We start from the raw sequence: 19,285 nt of genomic DNA, 5'->3' as shown, positions 1-19,285 counted from the left end.
TCCCGCCCTCTCTTCACACCCACCTGTCTCCCTCCCTCTCTCCCTCTCTCCACACCCACCTGTCTCCCTCACTCTCTCCCTCTCTCCAGACCCACCTGTCTCTCTCCCTCTCTCCAGACCCACCTGCCTCCCTCCCTCTCTCCAGACCCACCTGCCTCCCTCCCTCTCTCCAGACCCTCCTGCCTCCCTCCCTCTCTCCCTCTCTCCACACCCATCTGTCTCCCACTCTCCCTCTCTCCAGACCCACCTGTCTCCCTCCCTCTCTCCAGACTCACCTGTCTCCCTCCCTCTCGCTCTCTCTCCAGACCCACCTGTCTCCCTCCCTCTCTCCAGACCCACCTGTCTCCCTCCCTCTCTCCCTCTGTCCAGACCCACCTGTCCCCCTCCCTCTCTCCAGACCCACCTGTCTCCCCTCCTCTCTCCAGACCCACCTGTCTCCCTCCCTCTCTCCCTCTGTCCAGACCCACCTGTCCCCCTCCCTCTCTCCAGACCCACCTGTTTCCATCCCTCTCTCCAGCCCACCTGTTTCCCTCCCTCTCTCCCTCTCTCCAGACCCACCTGTCTCCCTCCCTCTCTCCCTCTCTCCAGACCCACCTGGCTCCCTCCCTCTCTCCAAACCCACGTGTCTCCCTCCCTCTCGCTCTCTCTCCAGACCCACCTGTCTCCCTCCCTCTCTCCAGACCCACCTGTCTCCCTCCCTCTCTCTCTCTCTCTCTCTCCAGACCCACCTGTCTCTCTCCCTCTCGCTCTCTCTCCAGACCCACCTGTCTCCCTTCCTCTCTCCAGACCCACCTGTCTCCCTCCCTCTCTCCAGACCCACCTGTCTCCCTCCCTCTCTCCAGACCCACCTGTCTCCCTCCCTCTCTCCAGACCCACCTGTCTCCCTCCCTCTCTCCAGACCCACCTTTCTCCCTCCCTCTCTCCCTCTCTCCAGACCCACCTGTCTGCCTCCCTCTCTCCAGACCCACCTGTCTCCCTCCCTCCCTCTCTCCCTCTCTCCCTCTGTCCAGACCCACCTGTCTCCCTTCCTCTCTCCAGACCCACCTGTCTCCCTCCCTCTCTCCAGACCCACCTGTCTCCCTCCCTCTCTCCAGACCCACCTGTCTCCCTCCCTTTCTCCAGACCCACTTGTCTCCCACCTGTCTCTCTCCCTCTCTCCAGACCCACCTGCCTCCCTCCCTCTCTCCCTCTCTCCAGACCCACCTGCCTCCCTCCCTCTCTGTCCAGACCCACCTGTCCCCCTCCCTCTCTCCCTCTCTCCAGACCCACCTGTCTCCCTCTCTCTCTCCAGACCCAAGGATGCATGCTGTGGACGAGAGTGGTCACTTGAATTAAATTGGGTGCTCTATACAGAAATCAATTTGACCATGTGTTTTCTGAAAAGCAAAAGTTTGCTTGTGCTGTGCAACTGGTCTATAACTTGACCTCTTGTCAAATGTAATGTCTACCACCCTCTATTGGATATGTAAGGCAACTACACATCTATTTTACATCTCCATCCCTCGTAATGAGTGAATGATGTAGTAGTAGGTTACATCCACAGTGAGTAGAATGGCACAAGCTTCTTTAGATGCAGGGCTGGTTACATCTGTCCGGTCAGTCCGTCAGAGGAGGGGTACGAGGAGCTGGGTTTTTTACAACCGCAGTCCAAGGAAGAGCAGAAACAGATTGTCAAGTCTGTTGTGTTGTCTTATATCAAACATACCAGGTCTATTACTCAGATTCATTCACAGTCAATTTGAACATTTTATTCCAGATAAAGAAGTGAATAAGTTAATTTGTGACGTTAGACTAAACCACTCACTTACATTTGAACAGCCATGCTGCTCGTTGTTCAGACTGAGGTCAGATGCAGAGTTACAGTCAGTGAACAGGCCCCTAGATGCACAACTAACTGGACACTTCCCCTGTGAGAGCTGTGACGAGACGAAGAAAAGAGAACGAGAAGAGGAAGGAAGGAGAGGGGGAGGAGCTCTCTGCTTTCATATACAGAACAAAATGCAGAAGTGAGAGGTAGAGTGGAAAACGTATCTCAGACACCCAGAGAGAGAGAGAGAGAGAGAGAGAGAGAGAGAGAGAGAGAGAGGGGGGAAAAGACAAGCAGTCATGGCTCCTTGGATGAGGACCACCACGGAGCGGTATGGTGTAGGTAAGTAATCCACGCTCACCTGTGTAGGCCTCCGTGTGTGTGTGTGTGTGTTTGCAGAAGGGTGATGGTCCTTCGCCCTCACTTTCGCCATGACAGGATGTGGGCGGGTGTCAGCTAACAGACTCTAGCAGTATGACTATGTCTCCACAGTCATGAGGTAGAGATCACTGATAGACCTCTGTGTCGAGAGAAACAAAATGGCTGAATCAGACTTCATGACATGGCTGTCAGGAATCACTTGACACATGATGGCAGCGGTTCAACTCACGTACCTTTCCTAATCAGGAAGACTGATTTCAGAAACATATTGATCTTCAGAGCAGGGTTTCTATTTGCTGCAGTAGTTCTACATGTATTAGAAGCTGGTGAAACTGGAAGGGGAAGATGTTCCGGCTGTGTCCTTATCATGGAGAATCTCTTGATTGACCTGTTTGGCCTTAAAGAGCAGAGTGTTTGATATAGCTCAACCCTGATGCAATATTCACAATGATCTTGAATATGAAAAGTAACATGTATCATTGCGTTTGTGTTAGATTGAAAACACAGGAAGTGCAGGAGGGAGGAAGTAGCATGAAGTTTCAGAAATACAGAAACAGCACGGTAGTGTTTCTAACATCATGTGTACACAGACCTAGAAAACACAGTGTACAACCATATTATTACTGATAAACAAGATCTGTATATATATATATATATATAGATATAGATATAGATATAGATATAGATATACATAGATATTGGACATATAAAAGGGTCACACAATTCTTGACATAGTTGTGCAACAGTGGAGGCTGGTGGGAGGAGCTATAGGAGGACGGGCTCGTTGTAATGTCTGGAACGGTATAAATGGAACCGTATCAAACATGAAACCATAGGTTTGACTCCATTTATTCCATTCCCATCCTCCTATAGCTCCTCCCACCAGCCTCCTCTGTTGTACAAACATATATCCTTTTTTCTTTATCTAATCTGAACATGAGGAACAAGCATATATAAATCTCATAATAATAGTGAAAAGACCTCGCCCCCAACAAGCAAAAACAACAACATACTATCCTCTCCCTCCCCTGAACAATAAAGTCTGAGTGTTTTCTTGGGTTTAAGAGGGAAAACAAAAGGTAATGAATAGATTTCTGTTATGTTCTCTCTGTTTTAGGGTCTCTCTCTGCAGTACACTGTATGACCCTCTCACCTCTCTATGTCTCTAGTGATGTTTCATTTCATTGGTCATCTCTCTGTGTCTCCCCTAGTAATGTGGAATTTCACTGGCCTCGGAGAGAAGCAGCTGTCTCTGGAGATTGGGGACACGGTCCACATCCAGGAGACCTGCGAGGGTAAGGGAGCTGACTGGGAATGTACTGGTTATACCAGGATTAATGTCTGGATGTAAACTGGGAATAATGTGGGATGGAAACAGAGAATAATGTGGGATGTAAACTGAGAATAATGTGGGATGTAAACTGGGAACAATATCTAAATGTAAACTGAGAATAATGTGGGAGTAAAACTGGGAATAATGTGGGATTTAAACTGGGAATAATATCTAAATGTAAACTGAGAATAATGTGGGATGTAAACTGGGAATAATGTGGGATGTAAACTGAGAATAATGTGGCATGTAAACTTGGAATAATGTCTGGATGTAAACTGTGAATAATGTGGGATGTAAACTGGGAATAATATCTAAATGTAAACTGGGAATAATGTGGGATGTAAACTGGGAATAATGTGGGATGTAAACTGGAAATAATGTGGGATGTAAACTAGGAATAATATGCAATGAAAATGTGGAATATTATGGGATGGAACCTGGGAATAATGTGGGACGGAAACTAAGTAAAACATGGGATGGAAACTAGGTCTAATGTGGGATGTAAGCATGGGATGTAAACTGGAATGTAAATTGGGAATAATGTGGTATGTAAACTGGGAATAATGTGGGATGTAAACAGAATAATGTGGAATGTAAACTGGGAATAATGTCTGGATGTAAACTGGGAATAATGTGGGATGTAAACTGGGAATAATATCTAAATGTAAACTGGGAATAATGTGGGATGTAAACTGAGAATAATGTGGGATGTAAACTGGGAATAATATCTAAATGTAAACTGAGAATAATGTGGGATGTAAACTGGGAATAATGTGGGATGTAAACTGAGAATAATGTGGGATGTAAACTAGGAATAATGTCTGGATGTAAACTGGGAATAATGTGGGATGTAAACTGGGAATAATGTGGGATGTAAACTGGGAATAATGTGGGATGTAAACTGAGAATAATGTGGGATGTAAACTGGGAATAATATCTAAATGTAAACTGAGAATAATGTGGGATGTAAACTGGGAATAATGTGGGATGTAAACTGGGAATAATGTCTGGATGTAAACTGGGAATAATGTGGGATGTAAACTGGGAATAATATCTAAATGTAAACTGGGAATAATGTGGGATGTAAACTGAGAATAATGTGGGATGTAAACTGGGAATAATATCTAAATGTAAACTGAGAATAATGTGGGATGTAAACTGGGAATAATGTGGGATGTAAACTGAGAATAATGTGGGATGTAAACTAGGAATAATGTCTGGATGTAAACTGGGAATAATGTGGGATGTAAACTGGGAATAATGTGGGATGTAAACTGGGAATAATGTGGGATGTAAACTGAGAATAATGTGGGATGTAAACTGGGAATAATATCTAAATGTAAACTGAGAATAATGTGAGATGTAAACTGGGAATAATGTGCGATGTAAACTGAGAACAATGTCTGGATATAAACTAGGAATAATGTCTGGATGTAAACAGGGAATAATGTGGGATGTAAACTGGGAATAGTGTGGGATGTAAACTGGAAATAATGTGGGATGTAAACTGAGAATAATATGCGATGAAAATTTGGAATATTGTGGGATGGAACCTGAGTAAAAAATGGGATGGAAACTAGGTCTAATGTGGGATGTAAGCATGGGATGTAAACTGGAATGTAAACTGGGAATGATGTGGGATGTTAACTGGGAATGATATGGGATGTAAACTGGGAATAAATTCAAACTACAGTATTATAAATATACTGCTCAAAAAAATAAAGGGAACACTTAAACAACACAATGTAACTCCAAGTCTATCACACTTCTGTGAAATCAAACTGTCCACTTAGGAAGCAACACTGATTGACAATACATTTCACATGCTGTTGTGCAAATTGAATAGACAACAGGTGGAAATTATAGGCAACAAGCAAGACACCCCCAATAAAGGAGTGGTTCTGCAGGTAGTAACCACAGACCACTTCTCAGTTCCTATGCTTCCTGGCTGATGTTTTGGTCACTTTTGAATGCTGGCGGTGCTTTCACTCTAGTGGTAGCATGAGACGGAGTCTACAACCCACACAAGTGGCTCAGGTAGTGCAGCTCATCCAGGATGGCACATCAATGAGAGCTGTGGCAAGAAGGTTTGCTGTGTCTGTCACCGTAGTGTCCAGAGCATGGAGGCGCTACAAGGAGACAGGCCAGTACATCAGGAGACGTGGAGGAGGCCGTAGGAGGGCAACAACCCAGTAGCAGGACCGCTACCTCCGCCTTTGTGCAAGGAGGAGCAGGAGGAGCACTACCAGAGCCCTGCAAAATGACCTCCAGCAGGCCACAAATGTGCATGTGTCTGCTCAAACGGTCAGAAACAGACTCCATGAGGGTGGTATGAGGGCCCGACGTCCACAGGTGGGGGTTGTGCTTACAGCCCAACGCCGTGCAGGACGTTTGGCATTTGCCAGAGAACACCAAGATTGGCAAATTCGCCACTGGCGCCCTGTGCTCTTCACAGATGAAAGCAGGTTCACACTGAGCACATGTGACAGACGTGACAGTCTGGAGACGCCGTGGAGAATGTTCTGCTGCCTGCAACATCCTCCAGCATGACCGGTTTGGCGGTGGGTCAGTCATGGTGTAGGGTGGCATTTCTTTGGGGGGCCGCACAGCCCTCCATGTGCTTGCCAGAGGTAGCCTGACTGCCATTAGGTAACGAGAGGAGATCCTCAGACCCCTTGTGAGACCATATGCTGGTGCGGTTGGCCCTGGGTTCCTCCTAATGCAAGACAATGCTAGACCTCATGTGGCTGGAGTGTGTCAGCAGTTCCTGCAAGAGGAAGGCATTGATGCTATGGACTGGCCCGCCCGTTCCCCAGACCTGAATCCAATTGAGCACATCTGGGTCATCATGTCTCGCTCCATCCACCAACGCCACGTTTCACCACAGACTGTCCAGGAGTTGGCGGATGCTTTAGTCCAGGTCTGGGAGGAGATCCCTCAGGAGACCATCCGCCACCTCATCAGGAGCATGCCCAGGCGTTGTAGGGAGGTCATACAGGCACGTGGAGGCCACACACACTACTGAGCCTCATTTTGACTTGTTTTAAGGACATTACATCAAAGTTGGATCAGCCTGTAGTGTGGTTTTCCACTTTAATTTTGAGTGTGACTCCAAATCCAGACCTCCATGGGTTGATAAATTGGATTTCCATTGATTATTTTTGTGTGATTTTGTTGTCAGCACATTCAACTATGTAAAGAAAAAAGTATTTAATAAGATTATTTCTTTCATTCAGATCTAGGATGTGTTGTTTAAGTGTTCCCTTTATTTTTTTGAGCAGTGTATTTAACTTTCATAAAATCACAAGTGTAATACATCAAAATAAAGCTTAACTTCTTGTTAATCCAGCCGCTGTGTCAGATTTCAAAAAGGCTTTACGACGAAAGCAAACCATGCGATTATCAGAGGACAACGCCCCGTATACAAACACATGAAAAACATATTTCAACCAGGCAGGTGTGACACGAAAGTCAGAAATAGCGATATAAAAAATGCCTTACCTTTGATGATCTTCTTCTGTTGGCACTCCAAAAGGTCCCAGTTACATTACAAATGGTCCTTTTGTTCGATAATGTCTTTCTTTATATCCATAAAAACTCAGTTTAGCTGGCGCGCTTCAGTCAATAATCCACCCAGTTTCCCTCCATCAAAATGCATACAAAATGAATCCCAAACGTTACTAATAAACTTTTCCAAACAAGTCAAACAACGTTTATAATCAAACCTTAGGTACCCTAATACGTAAATAAATGATAAAAATTAAGACAGAGAATCGTTATTGTCTTTACCGGAGAAAAATACCAAAGAACGCGCTCTCTTCCACACGCTTGGAAACACAACAGCCAAAATGTGAGCCACCTAGAAAAACTACAATTTCTGCCTCATTTTTCCAAAAACCAGCCTGAAACTCTTTCTTAAGACTGTTGACATCTAGTGGAAGCCGTAGGAACTGCAATCTGGGAGGACTTGGCCTTATAATAAAAGTGATAGCCATTGAAAATACTGTTAGGCTGAATTCTTTTGGGGGGGATGGTTTGTCCTCGGGGTTTCGCCTGCCATATCAGTTCTGTTATACTCAATTTTAACACTTTTAGAAACTTTAGAGTGTTTTCTATCCAAATGTACCAATTATATGCATATTGTCTTACATCTAGATGTTCCGCTAGCGGAACGCCTCACCAATATCCAATGGTAGAGCGTGGCGCGAATTACAAATACCTCATAAATCCCAAAACTTCAATTTTTCAAACATATTACTATTTTACACCATTTTAAAGACAAGACTCTCCTTTATCTAACCACATTGTCCGATTTCAAAAAGGCTTTACAACGAAAGCAAAACATTAGATTATGTCAGGAGAGTACCCAGCCAGAAATAATCACACACCCATTTTTCAAGCTAGCATATAATGTCACAAAAACCAAAACCACAGCTAAATGCAGCACTAACCTTTTGATGATCTTCATCAGATGACACTCCTAGGACATTATGTTATACAATACATGCATGTTTTGTTCAATCAACTTCATATTTATATCAAATACCAGCTTTTTACATTAGCATGTTTTGTTCAGAACTAGCATACCCACCGAAAACTTCCGGTGAATTTACTAAATTACTCACGATAAACGTTCACAAAAAACATAACAATTATTTTAAGAATTATAGATACAGAACTCCTTTATGCAATCGCGGTGTCCGATTTTAAAATAGCTTTTCGGTGAAAGCACATTTTGCAATATTCTGAGTAGATAGCCCGGCCATCATGGCTAGCTATTTTGACACCCACCAAGTTTGGCACTCACCAAACTCAGATTTACTATAAGAAAAATTGGATTACCTTTGCTGTTCTTCGTCAGAATGCACTCCCAGGACTTCTACTTCAACACCCAATGTTGTTTTGGTTCCAAATAATCCATAGTTATATCCAAATAGCTGTGTTTTGTTCTTGCGTTCAAGACACTATCGAAGGGTGACGCGCCGGGGCATATCGTGACAAAAAAATTCAAAATATTCCATTGCCGTACTTCGAAGCATCTCAAACGCTGTTTAAAATAAATTTTTACACGATTTTTCTCGTAAAATAGCGATAATATTCCAACCGGGAGACGTTGTATCCGTTCAAACACTGAAAGAAGTAAAATGGAGTCGTCACATGCACGCGCGCACAAGTGTCATTTTTCTCAGATCGACCACTTTACAAAACCCCTACTGTTTTTCGCCCAGGGACTGCAGAGTTATCATTCCACGTTCTGGCGCCTTCTGAGAGCCTATGGGAGCCTTAGAAAATGCCACGTTACAGCAGAGATCCTATATTTTCGATAAAGAGGCTATAGAAGGACAAGAAATGGTCAGACAGGGCACTTCCCATATAGAATCTTCTCAGGTTTTGGCCTGCCATATGAGTTCTGTTATACTCACAGACACCATTCAAACAGTTCTAGAAATTTTAGGGTGTTTTCTATCCAAATCAAATAATTATATGCATATTCTAGTTTCTGGGCAGGAGTAATAACCAGATTAAATCGGTACATTTTTTATCCGGCTGTGAAAATACTGCCCCCTATCCTAAACAGGATATCCTAGCTTCTGGGCCTGAGTAACAGGCAGTTTACTTTGGGCACACTTTTCATCCGGACGTCAAAATACTGCTCCCTACCCAAGAGAGGTTAATCTGGGACTGGAAACTGGTATAATGTGGGATGGAAACTGAGAATAATGTGGGTTGTTGTGACTGTACCCTGTGTTTTGACTGTATCCTGTGTTGTGACTGTACCCTGTGTTGTGACTGTATGCTGTGTTGTTACTGTATCCTGTGTTGTGACTGGACCCTGTGTTGTGACTGTATCCTGTGTTGTGACTGTATCCTGTGGTGTGACGTTATCATGTGTTGTGACTGTATCCTGTTTTGTTATTGTATCCTGTGTTGTGACTGTATCATGTGTGTGACTGTATCCTGTGGTGTAACTGTATCCTGTGTAGTGACTGAATAATGTGTTGTGACTGTATCCTGTTTTGTTATTGTATCCTGTGTTGTGACGGTATCATGTATTGTGACTGTATCCTGTGTTGTGACTGTATCCTGTGTTGTGACTGTATCCTGTGGTGTAATGTTATCATGTGTGTGACTGTATCATGTGTTGTTACTGTACCCTGTGTTGTGACTGTATCCTGTGTTGTGACTGTATCCTGTGTTGTGACTGTATCCTGTGTTGTTACTGTATCCTGTGGTGTGACTGTATCCTGTGGTGTGACTGTATAATGTGTGACTGTATCCTGTGGTGTGACTGGATCCTGTGTAGTGACTGAATCATGTGTTGTGACTGTATCCTGTGGTGTGACTGTATCCTGTGGTGTGACTGTATCCTGTGGTGTGACTGTATCCTGTGTTGTGACTGTATCCTGTGGTGTGACTGTATCCTGTGGTGTGACTGTATCCTGTGTTGTGACTGTATTCTGTGGTGTGACTGTATCCTGTGTTGTGACTGTATCCTGTGGTGTGACTGTATCCTGTGGTGTAACTGTATCCTGTGTAGTGACTGTATCCTTGTGGTGTGACTGTATCCTGTGTTGTGACTGTATCCTGTGGTGTGACTGTATCCTGTGTTGTGACTGTATCCTGTGGTGTGACTGTATCCTGTGTAGTGACTGTATCCAATGTAGTGAGTGTATCCTGTGTTGTGACTGTATCCTGTGTAGTGACTGTATCCTGTGTAGTGACTGTATCCTGTGTTGTTACTGTACTGTCGTGTCTTTGGGGGTACCATTAAACTGAAGATATGTTTATCAATTCGCTCCCTGTAATTATTATCACGCGATTAAACTGATTCATCGTTTAATTGTAATTAACTAGGAGATCGGGGCACCAAGGAGAATATTCAGATTACAAAGCTATAATTTTCCTAATATAACTTTCCTGTACTATAATATTATATTCTATTATAGTATAGGCCGATTATCTTCTGGTTTAAATGGTGTATTTTACCTTTAGTCCAGTCTCATTCCAAACGTCGTAAATTGTTGTATCTGCACGAACCCAGTCTTTACTAAAATCATCCATACATCAATTGTCTTAAAATTATTTATTTACTACACTAAGTAATTAACAGAAAACATACAAACAGTAATTATCGTCACAAAGGATTGGTAGCGTAATGTGCCCTAGTGGTCTAAAACAGGCATGGCTGGTCTGTTAGACAATGGGTCATAAACGGTCAGCTGAGAATGCACACCTACAGAGTTCATTAATATTAACAATTGACAATTGAAGGCTCACTCATTCGGGAACAATTGCAATCAATATATATTTACTCTCAGTGTGTCGTTCTGATGGAGAGTTTTGTCCTCGTTCTCTCTCTCTCTCTCTCGGTTAGAATGGATCTTTCAGAGCGACATTCATTAATGTCGTCATAGAATGGTGGTTTCGTTGGTCTTCGCGTTCGATGATATAATTTACTTAGCTGCAGACTAATAATTAATATCAAAGACTTGTTCTTATTCTGTCGGTATCAATAGTCTAAAAGTTAACCACGTGGTATGGTTCACTTTCAGTAGAGGAATTGGAAGGTAAAACCTATTGGCCATCGAGTGGAGGCCTGGTCTGAAGAAATGTAAATCAGGGAGGGTTTTATAGTGACCCTTGAACAGGCTTGTCAAATGACGCCTGGTCCTGTATGGGTCCCTGGGGGCGTGTCCAAGACTGAGCTAGACTTGGTTACAGAAATACAATTCTATCACATTACATCAGTACATAGCATCTCAATGTCTTACAAAAGCTTTATCCTTATTAATACATCCCATACACCCATATGATGCAAGTCTCAAGCTGATGCTATTATATAAACAGTTTTATGGTAATATGGCTATATTGTCTCTTCTGAGTATCACAAAATTGTACCAAGCGGATCAGTTCGTAGCTGGATTCTTCACCAATCTTCCATACCTTCTCCAGCACACACATGTCGCTCGGTTCTCCAATTCTATGAGTTGGAAGAATTTCCTTTGTCTCCCTATGGGCCATGTGGCCAGAGACTCTCCTGGAATTTTAGAGTTTTTACAACCCTTTACACACAGGGTGGATTGGGGGGGAAGGTAGGTTGGGTGGTGGTGCAAAAGGGAGGGGGTCAACTGTCCTCCCTGTACCAAAAGAGGCCAACGTCATGACAGTACCCTGTGGTGTGACTGTATCCTGTGGTGTGACTGTATCCTGTGTTGTGACTGTACCTTGTGTTGTTACTGTACCTTGTGTTGTGACTGTATCCTGTGGTGTGACTGTATCCTGTGTTGTGACTGTACCTTGTGTTGTTACTGTACCTTGTGTTGTGACTGTATCCTGTATTGTGACTGTACCCTGTTTTCTCTGGTTGCAGGCTGGTATAAAGGCTACCTGGTCAGGAACAATGATCGACAGGTAAGACACAGCTGGACAATTAATGGGGCGGCAGGGTAGCCTAGTGGTTGGAGCGTTGGGCTAGTAACCGAAAGGTTGCAAGTTTGAATCCCTGAGCTGACAAGGTACAAATCTGTTGTTCTGCCTCTGAACAAGGCAGTTAACCAACTGTTCCTAGGCTGTCATTGAAAATGAGAATTTGTTCTTAACTGACTTGCCTAGTTAAATTGAAGACAGGATAGTATGTGACCAAGTATCTCTCTCTCCCCACTCTCTATCTACCTCTCTCCTCTCTCCCTCCATATATTCAGGGCGCATTCCCAGCCAGCATAGTGCAGCTGAGGAAAGTCATCATTGAAAAGCGAGGGTGAGTGATGTGTGTGTTTGTGTGTCAGTGTCATATGCTTACCTGTGTGTACAGTGTGTATACAGTGTGTGTCAGTAATATGTGGTATTTCTTCCACAGGGATCAGGAGGTGGTGTTGTCAGCAGAGATGCCCCTAGTGAAGGAGGTGACCACCACTCTGAGGGAGTGGGGAAGCATCTGGAAACAGCTCTATGTGGTAAAAACTCCACTGTGTGTGTGTGTGTGTGTGTGTGTGTGTGTGTGTGTGTGTGTGTGTGTGTGTGTGTGTGTGTAACAAGGTTTCTCTCTCCCTAGGCCAATAAGAAGAACCGTGTGGTGCAGGTCCAAGGGCTGATGTGGGATTTGATGGAATGGCGTTCCCAGCTCCTGTCTGGCACGTTACCTAGCGATGAGTTCAAGGAGCTCAAACAGAAAGTCACCTCCAAGATCGACTACGGCAACAAGTATGGCCCATAAAACCCCTGCTGAATCACTTAAATAGATCATTCTCATTTGAGATACTCCATCTCTGTATCTGGCTGAGGGAGAAACCTTTCTCTCTCTCCCATAATCTCCTCCTCCCTTCCTCCCTTCCAGGATCTTGGAGTTGGACCTGGTGGTGCGGGATGTGAACGGGAATATGCTGGACCCGGAAAACGCCAGCGTGATTAGCTTGTTCCGAGCCCACCAAGACGCCACCACCAAGATCAATGAACGCATCAAAGAGGAACAGGTTAGACAGAGAGTAAGAGAGGAACAAAGACAGAGACTAACAGAAAGTGGTTGACAGGGCTAACAGGGTTGAAATTGGGAGAATAGTGGCTGGAGTAAGATTGAGAGAGTTGACAGAGTAATCGAAAGAAGACAATGGTCATGAACTGTATTTTAGGAGTATAGCCATCTCTCTCTCTCAATTCAATTCAATTCAATTCAATTTGCTTTATTGGCATGACGTAACAATGTACATATTGCCAAAGCTTATTTTGGATATTTACAATACGAAAAAAATGAGAATCAAAATTTTCAACAGTAACAACAATAACCAAGGGTCAAAATAACCATACATTGAATAATAACAATAAGCATACAGTAGAGGACATGTGCAGGTTGATTGGTCTGTCAGACACTGTCCCTCATCTTAAGGCAGGCAGCAATGTAGTGTGCTGCCAACCCACAGCTCTCTGCATCCTCCCCCAACAGGACGGGTAGCCTATCCTCATCAGAGAGGTCTTTGAAACCTTGAATAAGGGTTTCACATTTGGGGAAATGACACACTCTAATTGTTTAATATTTTTCATATTTTGTCAGGAAATGCAGCTCCGTCTCAGGTTCTGCTGTTGTGCAGTGGTTGCACAGCCTTTCCTCTACAGGGAGCCAGGTTTTCCTGTGTCTACCCTTCTCAATGACAAGATGTGCTCACTGAGCCTGTACTTTGTCAAGGTTTTTCAAAGGTTTTGATCAGTAACCATGGTCAAATAGTTAGCCACGGTGTACTGTCGATTTAGGGCCAGATAGCACTGCATTTTGCTTTGTGTTTGTCCTTGTGTTTCCCAATAAGCAATGTTGTTTTGTTTTGACTGTGTTGTAATTTGGTTTATTCTGATTGATTGGATGTTCTGGTCCTGAGGCTTTAGTGTTTTAGTAGAACAGGTTTGTAAACTCAGCCCCAGGACCAGCTGGATGAGGGGACTCTTTTCTTTGCTCAGCTCTTGGCATTGCAGGGCTTGGTAATGATATGAGAGGGTCTCTCTCTCTCTCTCTCTCTCTCTCTCTCTTCTGTAGTCCAACATTCAGACGGACCACTCAGTAATCTCGGCCCGGATCCAGTCCTCTCCTACTCACAGCCTCTATGTCTTTGTCCGGAACTTTGTCTGTCGGATCGGAGAGGATTCTGAACTCTTCATGTCCCTCTATGACCCCAACAAGCAGACCATCATCAGGTCTCTTTTTAAATATCCCTCTATCCTGCTCTCTTTTTTACATCTCTGCATCGCTCATCCTGCCTTTCTGTTTCTCCTCAGCGCTCTCCCACCTCTCTTTCCCCTGTTTCTCTCTCTCCTCAGCGCTCTCCCACCTCTCTTTCCCCTGTTTCTCTCTCTCCTCAGCGCTCTCCCACCTCTCTTTCCCCTGTTTCTCTCTCTCCTCAGCGCTCTCCCACTTCTCTTTCCCCTGTTTCTCTCTCTCCTCAGCGCTCTCCCACTTCTCTTTCCCCTGTTTCTCTCTCTCTCCTCAGCGCTCTCCCACTTCTCTTTCCCCTGTTTCTCTCTCTCTCCTCAGCGCTCTCCCACTTCTCTTTCCCCTGTTTCTCTCTCTCTCCTCAGCGCTCTCCCACCTCTCTTTCCCCTGTTTCTCTCTCTCCTCAGCGCTCTCCCACTTCTCTTTCCCCTGTTTCTCTCTCTCTCCTCAGCGCTCTCCCACTTCTCTTTCCCCTGTTTCTCTCTCTCCTCAGCGCTCTCCCACTTCTCTTTCCCCTGTTTCTCTCTCTCCTCAGCGCTCTCCCACCTCTCTTTCCCCTGTTTCTCTCTCTCCTCAGCGCTCTCCCACTTCTCTTTCCCCTGTTTCTCTCTCTCCTCAGCGCTCTCCCACTTCTCTTTCCCCTGTTTCTCTCTCTCTCTCTCCTCAGCGCTCTCCCACTTCTCTTTCCCCTGTTTCTCTCTCTCCTCAGCGCTCTCCCACTTCTCTTTCCCCTGTTTCTCTCTCTCCTCAGCGCTCTCCCACCTCTCTTTCCCCTGTTTCTCTCTCTCCTCAGCGCTCTCCCACTTCTCTTTCCCCTGTTTCTCTCTCTCCTCAGCGCTCTCCCACCTCTCTTTCCCCTGTTTCTCTCTCTCCTCAGCGCTCTCCCACCTCTCTTTCCCCTGTTTCTCTCTCTCTCCTCAGCGCTCTCCCACTTCTCTTTCCCCTGTTTCTCTCTCTCCTCAGCGCTCTCCCACTTCTCTTTCCCCTGTTTCTCTCTCTCCTCAGCGCTCTCCCACCTCTCTTTCCCCTGTTTCTCTCTCTCCTCAGCGCTCTCCCACTTCTCTTTCCCCTGTTTCTCTCTCTCTCTCCTCAGCGCTCTCCCACTTCTCTTTCCCCTGTTTCTCTCTCTCCTCAGCGCTCTCCCACTTCTCTTTCCCCTGTTTCTCTCTCTCCTCAGCGCTCTCCCACCTCTCTTTCTCCTGTTTCTCTCTCTCTCCTCAGCGCTCTCCCACCTCTCTTTCCCCTGTTTCTCTCTCTCCTCAGCGCTCTCCCACCTCTCTATCCCCTGTTTCTCTCTCTCCTCAGCGCTCTCCACTTCTCTTTCCCCTGTTTCTCTCTCTCCTCAGCGCTCTCCCACTTCTCTTTCCCCTGTTTCTCTCTCTCCTCAGCGCTCTCCCACCTCTCTTTCCCCTGTTTCTCTCTCTCTCCTCAGCGCTCTCCCACTTCTCTTTCCCCTGTTTCTCTCTCTCTCCTCAGCGCTCTCCCACTTCTCTTTCCCCTGTTTCTCTCTCTCCTCAGCGCTCTCCCACCTCTCTTTCCCCTGTTTCTCTCTCTCCTCAGCGCTCTCCCACTTCTCTTTCCCCTGTTTCTCTCTCTCCTCAGCGCTCTCCCACCTCTCTTTCCCCTGTTTCTCTCTCTCTCCTCAGCGCTCTCCCACTTCTCTTTCCCCTGTTTCTCTCTCTCCTCAGCGCTCTCCCACTTCTCTTTCCCCTGTTTCTCTCTCTCTCCTCAGCGCTCTCCCACTTCTCTTTCCCCTGTTTCTCTCTCTCCTCAGTGCTCTCCCACTTCTCTTTCCCCTGTTTCTCTCTCTCTCCTCAGCGCTCTCCCACTTCTCTTTCCCCTGTTTCTCTCTCTCTCCTCAGCGCTCTCCCACCTCTCTTTCCCCTGTTTCTCTCTCTCTCCTCAGCGCTCTCCCACTTCTCTTTCCCCTGTTTCTCTCTCTCTCCTCAGCGCTCTCCCACCTCTCTTTCCCCTGTTTCTCTCTCTCCTCAGCGCTCTCCCACCTCTCTTTCCCCTGTTTCTCTCTCTCCTCAGCGCTCTCCCACCTCTCTTTCCCCTGTTTCTCTCTCTCTCCTCAGCGCTCTCCCACCTCTCTTTCCCCTGTTTCTCTCTCTCTCCTCAGTGCTCTCCCACCTCTCTTTCCCCTGTTTCTCTCTCTCTCTCAGCGCTCTCCCACTTCTCTTTCTCCTGTTTCTCTCTCTCTCCTCAGTGCTCTCCCACCTCTCTTTCCCCTGTTTCTCTCTCTCCTCAGCGCTCTCCCACCTCTCTTTCCCCTGTTTCTCTCTCTCTCCTCAGCGCTCTCCCACCTCTCTTTCCCCTGTTTCTCTCTCTCTCCTCAGCGCTCTCCCACCTCTCTTTCCCCTGTTTCTCTCTCTCCCTCAGCGCTCCCACCTCTCTTTCCCCTGTTTCTCTCTCTCTCCTCAGCGCTCTCCCACCTCTCTTTCCCCTGTTTCTCTCTCTCCTCAGCGCTCTCCCACCTCTCTTTCCCCTGTTTCTCTCTCTCCTCAGCGCTCTCCCACTTCTCTTTCTCCTGTCTCTCTCTCTCCTCAGCGCTCTCCCACTTCTCTTTCCCCTGTTTCTCTCTCTCTCCTCAGCGCTCTCCCACTTCTCTTTCCCCTGTTTCTCTCTCTCCTCAGCGCTCTCCCACTTCTCTTTCCCCTGTTTCTCTCTCTCCTCAGCGCTCTCCCACTTCTCTTTCCCCTGTTTCTCTCTCTCTCCTCAGCGCTCTCCCACCTCTCTTTCCCCTGTTTCTCTCTCTCTCCTCAGCGCTCTCCCACTTCTCTTTCCCCTGTTTCTCTCTCTCCTCAGCTCTCTCCCACTTCTCTTTCCCCTGTTTCTCTCTCTCCTCAGCGCTCTCCCACTTCTCTTCCCCCTGTTTCTCTCTCTCTCCTCAGCGCTCTCCCACTTCTCTTTCCCCTGTTTCTCTCTCTCTCCTCAGCGCTCTCCCACCTCTCTTTCCCCTGTTTCTCTCTCTGCTCAGCGCTCTCCCACTTCTCTTTCCCCTGTTTCTCTCTCTCCTCAGCGCTCTCCCACTTCTCTTTCCCCTGTTTCTCTCTCTCCTCAGCGCTCTCCCACTTCTCTTTCCCCTGTTTCTCTCTCTCTCCTCAGCGCTCTCCCACTTCTCTTTCCCCTGTTTCTCTCTCTCCTCAGCGCTCTCCCACCTCTCTTTCCCCTGTTTCTCTCTCTCTCCTCAGCGCTCTCCCACCTCTCTTTCCCCTGTTTCTCTCTCTCCTCAGCGCTCTCCCACCTCTCTTTCCCCTGTTTCTCTCTCTCTCCTCAGCGCTCTCCCACTTCTCTTTCTCCTGTCTCTCTCTCTCCTCAGCGCTCTCCCACTTCTCTTTCCCCTGTTTCTCTCTCTCCTCAGCGCTCTCCCACTTCTCTTTCCCCTGTCTCTCTCTCTCCTCAGCGCTCTCCCACTTCTCTTTCCCCTGTTTCTCTCTCTCTCCTCAGCGCTCTCCCACTTCTCTTTCCCCTGTTTCTCTCTCTCCTCAGCGCTCTCCCACTTCTCTTTCTCCTGTCTCTCTCTCTCCTCAGCGCTCTCCCACTTCTCTTTCTCCTGTCTCTCTCTCTCCTCAGCGCTCTCCCACTTCTCTTTCCCCTGTTTCTCTCTCTCTCCTCAGTGCTCTCCCACTTCTCTTTCCCCTGTTTCTCTCTCTCCTCAGCGCTCTCCCACTTCTCTTTCTCCTGTCTCTCTCTCTCCTCAGCGCTCTCCCACTTCTCTTTCCCCTGTTTCTCTCTCTCTCCTCAGTGCTCTCCCACCTCTCTTTCCCCTGTTTCTCTCTCTCCTCAGTGCTCTCCCACTTCTCTTTCCCCTGTTTCTCTCTCTCCTCAGCGCTCTCCCACTTCTCTTTCCCCTGTTTCTCTCTCTCTCCTCAGCGCTCTCCCACTTCTCTTTCCCCTGTTTCTCTCTCTCCTCAGCGCTCTCCCACTTCTCTTTCCCCTGTTTCTCTCTCTCTCCTCAGCGCTCTCCCACTTCTCTTTCCCCTGTTTCTCTCTCTCTCCTCAGCGCTCTCCCACTTCTCTTTCCCCTGTTTCTCTCTCTCCTCAGCGCTCTCCCACTTCTCTTTCCCCTGTTTCTCTCTCTCTCCTCAGCGCTCTCCCACTTCTCTTTCCCCTGTTTCTCTCTCTCCTCAGCGCTCTCCCACCTCTCTTTCCCCTGTTTCTCTCTCTCCTCAGCGCTCTCCCACCTCTCTTTCCCCTGTTTCTCTCTCTCCTCAGCGCTCTCCCACTTCTCTTTCCCCTGTTTCTCTCTCTCCTCAGCGCTCTCCCACCTCTCTTTCCCCTGTTTCTCTCTCTCCTCAGCGCTCTCCCACTTCTCTTTCCCCTGTTTCTCTCTCTCCTCAGCGCTCTCCCACCTCTCTTTCCCCTGTTTCTCTCTCTCCTCAGCGCTCTCCCACTTCTCTTTCCCCTGTTTCTCTCTCTCCTCAGCGCTCTCCCACTTCTCTTTCCCCTGTTTCTCTCTCTCCTCAGCGCTCTCCCACTTCTCTTTCCCCTGTTTCTCTCTCTCCTCAGCGCTCTCCCACTTCTCTTTCCCCTGTTTCTCTCTCTCCTCAGCGCTCTCCCACTTCTCTTTCCCCTGTTTCTCTCTCTCCTCAGCGCTCTCCCACTTCTCTTTCCCCTGTTTCTCTCTCTCCTCAGCGCTCTCCCACTTCTCTTTCCCCTGTTTCTCTCTCTCTCCTCAGCGCTCTCCCACCTCTCTTTCCCCTGTTTCTCTCTCTCCTCAGCGCTCTCCCACCTCTCTTTCCCCTGTTTCTCTCTCTCCTCAGCGCTCTCCCACTTCTCTGTCCCCTGTTTCTCTCTCTCTCCTCAGCGCTCTCCCACTTCTCTTTCCCCTGTTTCTCTCTCTCTCCTCAGCGCTCTCCCACTTCTCTTTCCCCTGTTTCTCTCTCTCCTCAGCGCTCTCCCACTTCTCTTTCCCCTGTTTCTCTCTCTCCTCAGCGCTCTCCCACTTCTCTTTCCCCTGTTTCTCTCTCTCTCCTCAGCGCTCTCCCACTTCTCTTTCCCCTGTTTCTCTCTCTCCTCAGCGCTCTCCCACTTCTCTTTCCCCTGTTTCTCTCTCTCCCTCAGCGCT

At 47.0% G+C, this 19,285-nt stretch overlaps 1 protein-coding gene across 2 annotated transcripts in view; it reads left to right on the top strand.

The window, feature by feature from the left end:
* Nucleotides 1–1,981: 1,981 nt before the first annotated feature.
* The window catches only part of dock2 (dedicator of cytokinesis 2), a 150,745-nt gene continuing 133,441 nt past the window's right edge, over nucleotides 1,982–19,285 (top strand). Inside the window, exons 1-8 of one of the 2 annotated variants that reach the window (XM_045724005.1) lie at nucleotides 1,982–2,149; nucleotides 3,400–3,483; nucleotides 11,893–11,933; nucleotides 12,224–12,279; nucleotides 12,379–12,475; nucleotides 12,574–12,722; nucleotides 12,856–12,991; nucleotides 14,041–14,198. In XM_045724005.1, coding sequence (XP_045579961.1) covers nucleotides 2,107–2,149; nucleotides 3,400–3,483; nucleotides 11,893–11,933; nucleotides 12,224–12,279; nucleotides 12,379–12,475; nucleotides 12,574–12,722; nucleotides 12,856–12,991; nucleotides 14,041–14,198 — 764 coding nt within the window. In that variant the 5' untranslated portion in view covers nucleotides 1,982–2,106. Of the gene's footprint in view, nucleotides 2,150–3,399; nucleotides 3,484–11,892; nucleotides 11,934–12,223; nucleotides 12,280–12,378; nucleotides 12,476–12,573; nucleotides 12,723–12,855; nucleotides 13,004–14,040; nucleotides 14,199–19,285 lie in introns of both variants that reach the window. The other variant, XM_045724004.1, reaches the window with a different exon arrangement.

The sequence above is a fragment of the Salmo salar genome, chromosome ssa09 (assembly GCF_905237065.1).
Source record: "Salmo salar chromosome ssa09, Ssal_v3.1, whole genome shotgun sequence".
Classification (NCBI taxonomy): domain Eukaryota; kingdom Metazoa; phylum Chordata; class Actinopteri; order Salmoniformes; family Salmonidae; genus Salmo; species Salmo salar.
This window is presented reverse-complemented; position numbering and strand designations above follow the sequence as displayed.